This window comes from Typopeltis vanoorti, chromosome 19, assembly GCF_054136105.1.
Source record: "Typopeltis vanoorti isolate ZY-2024b chromosome 19, IOZ_Tvanoo_1.0, whole genome shotgun sequence".
Lineage (NCBI taxonomy): Eukaryota > Metazoa > Arthropoda > Arachnida > Uropygi > Thelyphonidae > Typopeltis > Typopeltis vanoorti.
The window spans coordinates 44,772,716-44,785,563 of record NC_143567.1 but is presented as its reverse complement, the minus strand read 5'-3'; the positions used below and the strand labels follow the sequence as shown (position 1 = coordinate 44,785,563).

The 12,848-nt window shown below is 33.5% G+C and overlaps 1 protein-coding gene across 4 annotated transcripts in view; it reads right to left on the bottom strand.

Moving 5' to 3' along the window:
* Window positions 1–12,848, bottom strand: part of obe (activating signal cointegrator 1 complex subunit obelus) — a 596,544-nt gene that overhangs the window by 86,449 nt on the left and 497,247 nt on the right. For all 4 annotated transcript variants that reach the window (XM_090409638.1, XM_090409636.1, XM_090409637.1 and 1 more), the window contains one exon: window positions 6,601–6,769. In XM_090409638.1, coding sequence (XP_090265764.1) covers window positions 6,601–6,769 — 169 coding nt within the window. The remainder of the gene's footprint in view (window positions 1–6,600; window positions 6,770–12,848) is intronic.

The window sequence follows — 12,848 nt, the reverse complement described above, 5'->3', positions numbered from 1 at the left end:
TGACTTTTGATGGATGTATCTGCCAGTGAAGGTAGGTTTACGATAAACACTGGTTGATAAATTACCGGAGGCTGTGCGTGTTAGGCAGATGTCCAAGAATGGCAAACTACTAGCCTTTTCTTTTTCCATGGTGAACTGAATGTGTGGGTGAAGGCTATTGATCTGTTGTAGGAAAGTGGTAAGTTCATTTTCAGAATGAAACCAAATAGCAAAGACATCATCAACATCAATGAAACCAACGAGAGGATTGGGGATGAATGGATGAGAACAAGGTATCTTCAAGATGGTTCAAAAAATAGTTTGCCAAAGGTGGAAACAGAGGGCTACCCATTGTAGTACCTTCAACTTGTCTATAGATCTTGTTTTTCCAGCTGAAATATCCTGATTGTATAACAAAAATTCAAAAATCTTTGCAATATCAGGAGGAATAATCATCATATAGTAAATTAACAGTGTCAGATAATGGAATGTTGGTAAAGAGGGAAACAATGTCAAAGCTAACTAACAATTCTGACTCTTGTATTTGAATATCCTTGATTTTTTCAAGAAAATGTGCAGAATTCTTGATGAACGATCTGGATTGTCCAGTGTAAGCAGTTAATAAATGTGACAGAAATTTAGTAATTCTATAGGTGGGAGAGTCAATACAGTTCATGATGGGTCTTACTGGATAATCTTTTTTTATGAATTTTTGGGAGGCCATATAAACAAAGAGTTCTTCCAAAATGAGTGTGCAATTTTTCCACAGTATTTTGATCTCAGCTAATAACTTCATCAAGCAGTTATTTAATTGTTTGATTTGCGTTTTTGTAGGGTTATAATTAATTTCTTGCTAGGTGGAGGTATCCTGTAAAAGGCAGCCTATTTTTCTCTCATAGTCAGCCTTATCCATTACCACTGCCGCTTTTCCTTTATCTGCTTTCGAAATAGATATACTGCTATTTTTTCTTAATGCAACTAGCACCTGGGTTTCAGCACTCGATAAATTGCATGGTGGTAATTTGCTTTTAAAAAGTAAAGCAGCACTTTCAAAGCATAGTTTATTAGCATCTTTGCTGGAAAGTCCCAACAGATTGCGTTCAATGTTATGCAATAATTCAAGATACAGGATGCATTTTGGTACCACAGCAAACTCACGGCCTTTAATTACTTAGCTATCAAAAATAGTTGTTTAATAATATTTTTAATAATATCATTTATTAATACTAATTTCTAGCATGCAACAACAGTTTTTAATTGGTAAACCACTGACTGCTGTATGTACTTTATGCTGTATGTACTGTATGTAATCCGGTTCCTTTAAGTTGCTTGTTTCTACACATTGATGATGTACTGTTATTTTCAGTACAAAATATCTGTATTTTTATTTCATTAAAGTTAATTATTGTGGTTATCGTCTAATTTATTATTTATAATCATGCCACAGGTACCTTTAAAGATTGAGAAAGAGAATGTTATGCATGAGGTATAAAGAACATAGTATCCATCAATATCATGAAAGGTGCAATATAAGAAGGCAACAAGTGTAGCAAGGAAAGAGAAATTGTACAGCCAGCTGTTTCACACATTCCTTTAATATGTGTGGTGATATCCCATCCACTCTCACAGCCTTATTAACATCAAGGTTACTTAAAATTCTAAACGCTTCCCATTCTTGTACTGTTAGTTGTCTGTCCTCCTTTCTGTTGCTGTTAAACATTACTCTTATCCTCCCTACATGCTATTTATTTGTTGAGCCCTGATCATACATAGTCATACATCCTTAATAATTAAGAGAATTGAGTCTTCATACTTTTAATACCAAAAAAAAAAAGTTTAATAAATTTAAAATATATTAATTAAAATAAAAATACACAATATAAAAGAACTGACGTCAAAAACAAGCAATTTCATTCCAAGACAGAAATAAAATAAGCTAACTACTTAAACAAAGCCAGTCTGTATAACTGCGATTGTGGTCAAGGTGCTGGAGAGATTGGTTTGGAATAGAATACAGGTGGGTTGATGGATATAGCATTCTTTATGATGGTCAGAATGGATTTGTAAAGGGTACATCCTATTTTAGTAATTTACTTGCATTTTACGATAAGGTAACGAGTGTGTTATATAATGGAAAATCACATATACGGATATTCTTGGACTTTGCAAAAGTGTTTGATAGATTACCACATGATAAGTTGGTATACAAGCTGCAAAGGATGGGAATAGATAGTATATTGGTTAGATGAATGTGAGATTGGCTCTGAACGATACCAGCAGGTTTCGTATATGATGAAGCAGTGTCTCAAAAAAAGGAGGATAACCAGTGGCATGCCTCAGGATTCTGTTGTTGGGCCCCTGCTATTTAACTTGTTTGTAAACAATATATCATGTGGACTGACTGAGGATCTTCAGTTGTTTGCTGATGATGCAAAGTTGGGAAGAATTATAAGTAGCACTGCTGATGTTAATTCTCTTCAGGAAGATTTGAACAGACTTTTGACCTGGACAAAGTAGTGGGGTTGTAGTTTTAATATTAGTAAGTGCAAGGTGTTGCATTTTGGAGTGCAGAAATATAAGGCTGTGTACTATATCGATGGTGCCGTATTGCAGGAATTGGATGAGATTTGAGATTTGGGAGTGATGGCTGACAGTAGAGTGAAGTTTAGAGGGCATATTGCTAGCATTGCAAAGGCTGCATATCAGTTCATGGACAATTCATTGCAGGGAAAATCCATCGCGAGGAAAAATCATCACAAGGAAAATTCATTGTGTGAACTATTGATCGCAGAAAAAATTCAGTGAAAATGTTATTCGCTAGAAAATTGAAATGATATTGCATTGATACCGATATATGAATATATAATATAAATTATTATATAATATTATATTTTGTGAAACCACTCAGTTAGCCGAGTGGCTGGTTGCAAAGGAGCCTGGAAAAGGAGTGTCCTGGGTTCGATTCCCGTCACTGACGTGAGGAGTTTAGGATCTTTCTCAGACATAGCCAAGTTAGCCGGTCTTGGGTGAGGACTGCAGGGTTTTTCTCCCCAGTTTATATGGGGTTTTTCCTCTTGCAAGCAGGCTAACCAGAATTACTGCCAGAAAATTGTTTAGTTGGTCTTCCTCTCCATCTTTGTCCATTTGAGGGGCATATAAAAAATAAGATGTCAAATTATGGAGGAGGATGTCTCAGTTGATGTCCAAGCCAATCAAGTTGACATCTGCGTTGGTTTCAATCAAGGGTTTTTGGCTTGCCTTTTCTAAAATACTGGAATTACGAATATCATCCTTCCAAGAGTAGCCGAATAACAGTCTTAAGCAGGTTGTATTAAAGCTATTAATAGTTTTTATTGCTTTTTGGGTGGAACCATCCCATGTTTCTCCATGATATAAGAAGATAGCCTTAGAGGTTGCTTTGTAAAGCCTAATTTTTGTTTCCAAGGTAATGGGGGGTGATTTCAATATATTTCTTAGATTCCTGTGTTGATTGAGTTTATATTTTCTTAATAATATGTCATTTACACTATTATTTATATTTGAGCCTAAGTACTGGAAGTCTTGTTCTGTAATGATGGAACCTTGTACTATATTTGTGAGTATTTAGTTTTATTCATTTAACTGTCAATCCAAATATTTTTGCAGCTTGGCATAGTTTGTCAAAGTGTTGTTGTGCCTTGACAAAAGATGAGTCTATTAATACTATATCATCTGCATAGCTGAGGTTGTTAGCCATTTGAGTTGGTTGTTAACGACATGATATTTTTGATTACAGTTTACTTTTGAACAGTTCACAAGAGAAGTAATTAATTACATATTTCACTTTGGGAGCATCCATCTATATATTTTTTTTTCAGTAAAAAAGACTAAATATACAATTTAAAATTTCTTAGGTGTCATAAAATACTAGTATTGGAGGAAAAAGTAAAGACTAGTATTGAAGCAGCAGATTTACATCATTATGATAGCATTTATGTAATTTTATTATCATTTTCTTTAATATCTTTATTCGAAATTGCACCTATGATCTAACTATTGTGCAAACGATAGCAGCGTGCAAGATGTCTTTACTATACAGGAAAAGTGCAGTCAAATTGCACATGTATTCAATAACTGAAACATGTCACCTTCTGAATTAGTTCATATAGAAATATATCGCACCTGAATGGATGTCTAAATACGCAGAACAGAAAAATAGTGAATAGTTAGAAGAATCGATATTCTTAAATATGTTGCCCTTTCTCCCTAACTATACTTAAATATTTTGTTCTCTCTAATAACTATTCTAACTATTAATAGAATAGTTAATAGGAATATATAAATATTTAACTATTCTATTAGTTAACCACTTGCTTCTGGACCCTCTCCAATGTCTCCACATCACACTGAAAACCAGGTGACCAGATCTGAGCACAATAGTCCAAGTTTGGTCTGACCAGTGCTTTATACAGTGGCACAACCACTTCCTTATCCCTACATGTTAGAGTACCTCTTATCATAGCAGCACTATGATGTCTCCGTGATGAATTTTCCGCACAATGAATTGTCCAAACACACTGCACATTGTAGTGCTGCTATGATAAGAGGTACTCTAACATGTAGGGATAAGGAAGTGGTTGTGCCACTGTATAAAGCATTGGTCAGACCACACTTGGACTATTGTGCTCAGATCTGGTCACCTGGTTTTCAGTGTGATGTGGAGACATTGGAGAGGGTCCAGAGGTGAGTGACTAAGACAATATCAGGAGTTTGGAATGCTGGCTATGGAGAGAAGTTGAAGAAATGTGGCATGCAGAGTTTAGTGGACAGGAGGAAGTGATAAGATAGAGACATTTAAGTTAGTGAGAGAATTTTTTTGGATTAATCCAGATGAAATTATAAAAAAGGTAGAAGGCAAGAGGGGAAAAACCAGAGTGGAAGTTATGTTGTGGTGAAGAGGGATGCGAGAAGTAGATTTTTTACATGGAGAATTGTCAGTGAATGGAATGCATTACCAGAACGTGTTCTTAATGCAAGGAGTGTTAAGGATTTTAAGATTCGGTATGATAAATATGTTGTCAGTTGAATGAACCTTCCACAATGAGTCTGCTGACTCCATGAAGGGTGCAAAAAAAAAAATAAATAAATAATTAAAATAAAAAAGAAAGCTTTAAGCTAGTCTAATGTGCTTATCTTAAAGTGCACATTTAGTTAATTTGACTACATCAGCACTTATAATTAAAGTTTAAGTAATATTTCTTTTAAAAGTAAAAAGATCTTTATTCTGCTGAGAGAATAAAAAAAGGAAGCACTAATCATTTAAATTTTTTTAATGAAGACTGAAAGCTATCAATAAAAAAAACAAGTTCACCTGTGTTTTTTTTTCCAAAATTTATCCTTTGCTATGTCACAAGTTTCAAATTAATTAAGACTGACACACAATTTGAAACAGTTTCTGGTGACTAGTTCAAAGGTGCAGAGGGTTCCTGCTAGAAAGGCATTTTATGTAAAAGAAACCCCAGAAAACTGCTATAGATTTCTTATCCTTAATAAGAAAATAGGAGGTTAAATTCTGGAAATGTAAATCTTTAAAAATATAGGGACACCCCAGCATTCCCTTTCAAGGGAAAAAAAAAAAGGTTAGTTGTCAGTTTTCTCTAAAAATGACATAATCCATTCATTTTCACTTTCTTCTTTCCTTTTTATCTCTTTCGAAGTTATTATTTTTCTTTCTATATGAAAGACTATTAGGAAAAATGAACAATCATTAAAACTCAGCTTACCTAATATATTCGAACCGCTTTATACTTGTTACTGACCTAACATGAGCCAATGACTTTAAACATTAATTTCTCTTTCTATATGAAAGGCTTCATAAAATGTCTACTATCAAGTTCCTAGAATTTACATAATTTCTGTAATGGCTTGTTTTTCTAGTTACTGTCATAAAGCAGTTGACAACTTGTAAATGTTTGTTTTTTTTCTTTCTCTCTCTCTATATATATGAAATATTTCAAACAGAATTATCCATTATCAAATTTCTAAATTTTCTGCATTTCTCCAACAGCTGCATTGTAGTTACTGTACAGTTTGTTAATATTTGTTATCCATTTCCAACAACAATCTTCACATTCATTCATTCATTTCATAAGTCATTATCATAAAGATATAAACAATGCACAGTTTATGATTGTAAACAATTAATTACATTTTCCTCATGGTATAATTACATTAATGAAAAAGACAGGTAATTATACAGCAAAAATGAAAGTTCATACAATTTTTATTAAGTATCATAACACTTGCAGATGATTATAATATTTTATAATTAACTGTGGTTATTATTATAATTATATCTACAGAATGGATAACAGTAGAAAGATCAAAACCTTGATGCTAGGTACAATGGACAGTATAAATAGAAGAGGATGGCCAAGGCAAAAGAGGTTAGATGATGTGAAGGAGTGGTGTGAAAAGAGTTTGCAGTGGACAGATAGAAATGACAAAGAATGGTGCAACAAGTATCGCACACCAATGGGTATTGGACCCACTGGCACTTAGGATGATGATTTTTATTATAATAATCAGATAGTCTACAACTCCAAACATTTATAGTTGGCCTAGAAAATAAAATATACTTACTTGCAAAATTCGAATAGCTTGATCCAATACTGATTTAAGATCAGTGAGATAATCTGTGCAAGGAAGTTGAAGATGACTAAAGTGAGACTGAAATAAGAGATGTGCTTTAGTATGAGGACTATCATATGTATAAGGATTTACTTCCAGGGGACATTCTTTAGCCAGTTCTCTAAATCAAATATAAAAAGGAATATTAAAAAAGTCACAATTTATAGCATTTTGAAATACAATATGAGTTAGGAAGATTATGCATAACTTACAGCTTATAGCAGAAGCCTTTTGAGTGAAAAAAAAAAAAAATTAATAAACATTGGCCTGGTACTGAAGGCTATGGAGTTTCCAATGATGAAAAAATAAGAATTCATAGACATTAGTATCTAAGATCTGGTTTAGTATTTATTCGAGAATCTACAATGCATGTTTACAATATGGTCACAAAATTACTTCTCTGAATACACAATATAGCTTATCTTTATTTAGAATGCAGCTAGATTTATTCCATTAGGACTATTCATTATGCAGATGGAAGTATTCAAATTACAACTGAGTTCTTTCATCCCGCACCCACCCCACAGACAAAAATCCAAAGGGTTTAAATCTGTAGATCTGGTTGAAAAATTTTGTGAATAGTCATGAGTGAACCTGGAAAACAATCAGTGGAATCACTAAAAGAAACACACGTATTTTATTAAACACAGTGCAAATTATTTAATTGTAAATATTTCATCCCAAGTATCTTAGGACATCATCAGTACAGTAGTTTAAACAATAATAGGAATAACATATGGTTAGGGCGCATGATTATAACAGAATCTCAATAAGCGTGCGTGCCTGACGTGTTGCAGAAGTAAAAAAAAAATTTTTTTTAAATAATTATTTTACACAATTTTGTATGACAATTGTCATATAAAATTGCGTAAAATAATTTTTTTTTTTTTTTTTTAACTTCTGTAACACGTGTGTTTCTTGTAGTGATGAATTCACCACAGGTTTCGTTATATAAGAAAATCAGTGGAATGTTTCCTGTTTCCACTTTTTTACTGTTTGCAATATGACTATATTGCATGACGTACATGTCGGCAAAGGTATATTATGTAACATTAGTAACACATTGTCTCAGAAATTAAATGTCACCTGGAAGATAACTTTCAAAAATAAAAGACCAACAAACTGATCATAGAGGATGACAACAATGCACCTTGTTAATAGTATTCTCTACAATCACAAGTGACATTCAAATTTACTTTTCACAGTGGCATGAGGATTTATTTCTGCTTGCACACAAACTATAAGTGCTAATATTACATATTGTTCTTTCAGTCAATGCAATTAATGATTCATATTGAGCCAATTAGAAGATTCTAAATATTGGCATGAAAGTAATACTGCTTACCATTGCAAGAATGTTCTTGAATGGGATAGATATGGGAGTGCTGGGGGTCATGGTGTGGGGAGGCATTATGCTTAGTGGATGCGCTGAGCTATAAGTGTTGGATAAAGAGACTATGACTGGTGAACAATATTCCAACGAAGTTCTTCAAAGTCATGTTTGATTGTTCCGTGGTGCTAGAGGCAAAGAATTCATTTTTATGGATAACAGTGCCATACCACATCATACATGAGTAGTGGAGATACTTTTGGAGATTGAGGATATTAATCGAATCGAGTGGCCAGCACGATCCCCAGATCTCAACCCCATAGAACACATTTGGGATGCAATAGGGAGATGCACTGCTGCTCGAAATTCCCCTCCTCCAGAAAACAAACAAGGCCTTATCCTTGTTATGAAGGAGGAGTGGGTTCTTGAATTTGCCTCAAGAACCCCTGAATCACTTAGTGTAAGAATGGTATGACATAAGAGCTGCATTAAAGTTCAGGGTGGATCAATACTGAAATGTCTCTCTGCATAGTTTTCTTTAAGTATTACTGTATATTAATTCCTTTTCTACGTCCTTAGGAAATTTGTAACTTTTGACAAAAATGTATTGCAATTTAATTTTTTTTAGTATGCTGGCATAAATTTATGTTCACATTTGGCTGTAGTCATGAACATTTTTTCATATACAGGAAAAAAAAAAAGTAGTTCGTCCTTAGCTTTTGAACATCAGTATAGTTGATTCCAATTATCGACTGCATTAATTATTTATTACAACAATCCATAAAAATAAATGCTTTTTGGTAATGCAACTTGGTAATGCTTCAAATACCAAATGTGAATAAGATCTGTTCAGTTTAAGTACTGGAATAAATTTCACATATTTACAGATAGATCAAACAGCCTAATAGATGTATTATGTAATAAATGCATTTTACAAAATGTACGTAAAAAGAAAACAATAAAAATTGGGATTTAGGATGTACATAAGAAGATACCCACATGTCTTAATTTTGGTTTAATTAATTTTTAGTGGCAAAATACAATAAATGATTCAAACTGGCATTATTAAGTTTCCAAACTGACATTACAGCATTTAGTTTCCATACTAGCTGGATGAAATTTAACAATATTTGGTATTCACAATCTTTTTAAAATGATCATTTCAAATTGGATCATTTGTAGTGTCAAAGTTAGAAAATTATATGTCTAAGTACATAAGGCAGCAAAAATCAGTGAGTATGTCATAACAATGATGCAAACTTTTGACATAATATTACATTCAACACAGCTCTTTGAAATGATGTAATTTATCATATTTTATTCTCGGTGTCACAAGATTTCCCATGAAAGCAATGAAAATGTTAAAAATTGAAAATTTAACTGAATGTTTTGATCTATGCTGCATGTAAACAATTTAATGAGCCAACAAACCTCGATATATGTCTAGCCATGTATGTATGCTATGATGCAGTGATTTTTCTTTTTCTTTTTTATTATTATTATTATTATTATTATTATTTGACACCTCCAGGGAGTCCTCCTACTCTACAACTCTCCGTCTCCACCACTCAATCTCATCATCTACACCAACGCCATCTACTGTCCACTACCACCACTAGTATTTTTCACAGACAATCACAAACATCCATGCCCACGGCAGGATTCAAACCCACAGCCTTTTGGCTGGAGAGCAGATACGCTACCCACTCAGCCAAGCAGTCATTGAGTTCAAACTGCATGACAGACACATTTTCTGCATCTTTTATTGACAGATTATTAATCACAGATAATAATTATAATGATTTATTATTATTATTTCATGACATCTCCACAGAGTCGCAGAACTTATCACACACTACTATATGATCCACTGTTACATTATGCCCTCTATTGCTACTATTTATTGAACAATATTTCTGTCTGTTAATTGCATGTATTCTTCGGGCAGTTTGCCTATTATGTGGAAAGAAAAATCAGTTTCAGGTAGCCAAAAACCCTGCTACCTTTGAATGAGACTACTGGGTAACCTGCCTTCAATAGAACAAGATTCCCATGAAGCAGTGGTTCTTAACCTGGGTTGGTGCGCTCCTGGGGATGTGAGAAAGCATTTCCAGGGGTGCGAGAGAAGTTTCTAAATTTTGACCCAGATTCAATGGACGATAGCTATTTAATAAAAGACGATCTTATTGAAATACGAGCCAATGCATGTATTCAAATGGAATTTGAAAAACTGGACTTAGAACAATTCTGGTGTACACAGTTAGACCTTATCCAATCTGGAAAAAGCAGCATTATAGACACTTTTACCATTTGCCACCACCTACATGTGTGAAATGGGATTTTGCACATAAAAACAAAAGCCAGAAATCGCTTAAATGCAAGTGATTACTTACGCATGGCTCTTTCAAAAAAGGAGCCTCGCTTCAAAAGTATTATTATGAATAAACAACAACAACATAGCCATTAAAAATTGAGATATTGTTTTGTATGTATATGTAAATGTATGTGTTTATTTTTCAATAAATAAATTATCTTGCAATAAATGTAATTTCCTAAATAAAGAAATAGAAACACATTTTTCAAGGGGGTGCGAGAACTTATTTTTAGATTCAAGAGGGTGCCGATCACTAAAAAGGTTAATATCCACTGCTATAAAGGAATCCTCTTACAGACATTTGATTCTTATGATGATGAGAATCAAACTGCAGGTCTTTTCTAATCAAAGAATGTGTTTGTTCTTTTTCCTCTACTTTATAGAGGTGACAAAAGAAGAGGCAGAGAGCACCCAAGATTGACCCAAGGATCTCTTGATCTGCAGTTGAATGCTCGACTGCTGAGCTATATCACCACCATAAATATTTGAAATGAGAACTTTTTTCCCTTTCTTGCCATAATCAGACTGTTTTTATTATCAAAAAACTTGAATGAATAATAATAATAATAATACATATTTTCTACTACTTCTAGCTCTTTTTATAACCATTTTTGGTTATAGGCCTCCCCATTTATTCCATCTTTCTCTTTTGAAGGCTTCTCGATGCCACCATTAAATACAGCAGTGGAGAATGTTAGCATTGGGAATAATATATATTATTTTGTTATAACTAGCTTTTTGTTTTTGATAAAACAATTCACAATGATAATAATATCTCTCTCTGGTTTACATAGAATTTAATGAAATATCATATATAGGATTTGCTATTACAATCTGTTGTTATACTAGGAACATTTCAGGCGAAACAAACTGATTTTTTTTTTTTTTTTTCTGGCAAGTATTACATGCCACTCTTTCGGGAAATAGTATTTACACTAAAAACTTTTTTTAATTGTGATGATGTTATACCCTGATAAGTTGGAACATAAGATATTTCATCTTATCATTGTATAACAGAGCGAACACCCAACATGAAAAATTAAACATGCTTGATATCATGGTATAAATAAGTTCTGAATACTTGGTAAAGAGAAAAAAAGGGAATATGTAGAAATAAGAGTGTAATTATCATGTGTATAATCTGTAAATGAGTTATGATTGACATTATTTTGATATAAAATAACCTTATAATTTGTGAAATAACGTGCAAAAGCTGGCCAACGTAATCTGTGTAAACGTTCAAAGGAAGGGGGGGGGGAGCATACTGCTACCCCAAGAGGTCTCGTCCTCGTAGAACATGAGTAGAAGTGGGGGAAGCGACTGGATGCCATGACGTCGTACACTCATGACTGCGATCTCTATGTGCCGTGTGAAAAGAAAAAGTTACGGCAATGACCGTTAGGGAAGAGGTATATAAGGGTAAGTAAACCCCCCTCCTGCTCTCTTGTTCCTGAGTCATCTCCTGTTGACCTAAGCCCGGTGGCGTAAGGTCCATCGCTGGTATGCAATTGGATGGTTTTAGGCGGGAAGTCCAAATCCTGAAATGCTGCAGCAGGCTATGCTACAAGGAACGTCTAAGAAAGTACGTGTCCAAAAGACTGAAACAAAGGAAGCCAGATAGAAGAATCAAATTAGCCAATCGATGATCGGAAGCCTAAACCATGGCACATAAAAGGAAAGGGCAGTGAGGGAGAGATTCTGTGCAACAAAGGAACAGAGCCTCCATGAATAGATAAATAGAATTTATTTCACTTAATTTCAATGTGTAAATCCATGGAGTTAGTATTGTGTTAACTTAAAAGAGAGACTCAGAGACATTTCTTAGAAGGAACTTTAAGAAAGAAAGTTGTTGTGCAAAATAATAAGGGAAGAATAAGTGTATTACAAGTTTGATTATAAAGAAAATGTCTGAGAATTGAGATTTTTAAGGATTGTAAGATTACGGTGAGAGATTGATGCTATGTGTATAGTGATTAAGATTTATAAGAATTTAGTGTTTTCTGTAAAAATATTGGAGTTGTCAGAATTGGTACAGCCTTTCACTAAGTCAGAATTTGAATATATCTAAAAGTATGCTTAAAGGAAATTTAAACAAGGAGTAAATGTTAACTAAGACTCAAAAGAGGAATTTATATTTTGAGACTATAGTGTGAGGGTGAGACTTTGTCTATGATAGTAAGATAAAATTAGAAATCTTTTGTGCTTTTCCTGTGGAAAGCGTTAGAGCCATCAGAAGTGATGTATTGTATAACCATATTTAATTGAATCCCTTAAAATTTGTGTAATTAGTAACTTGTACATTTGTTAATTAAAACTTATTTTGTTTAATCTGCTGTGTTTTTCTTTATGGAATTCGATGCACCACTTATAAAAAATTAAGTACGAATCTGGGCGGGAAGAAAATTAATAGAAAATAGTATAGGGTCACGATTGAGTATTTTGTGTTGTCTTTGTGTACTCCTTACCAATCCCTTGATTAACTTTTATTAATCTACA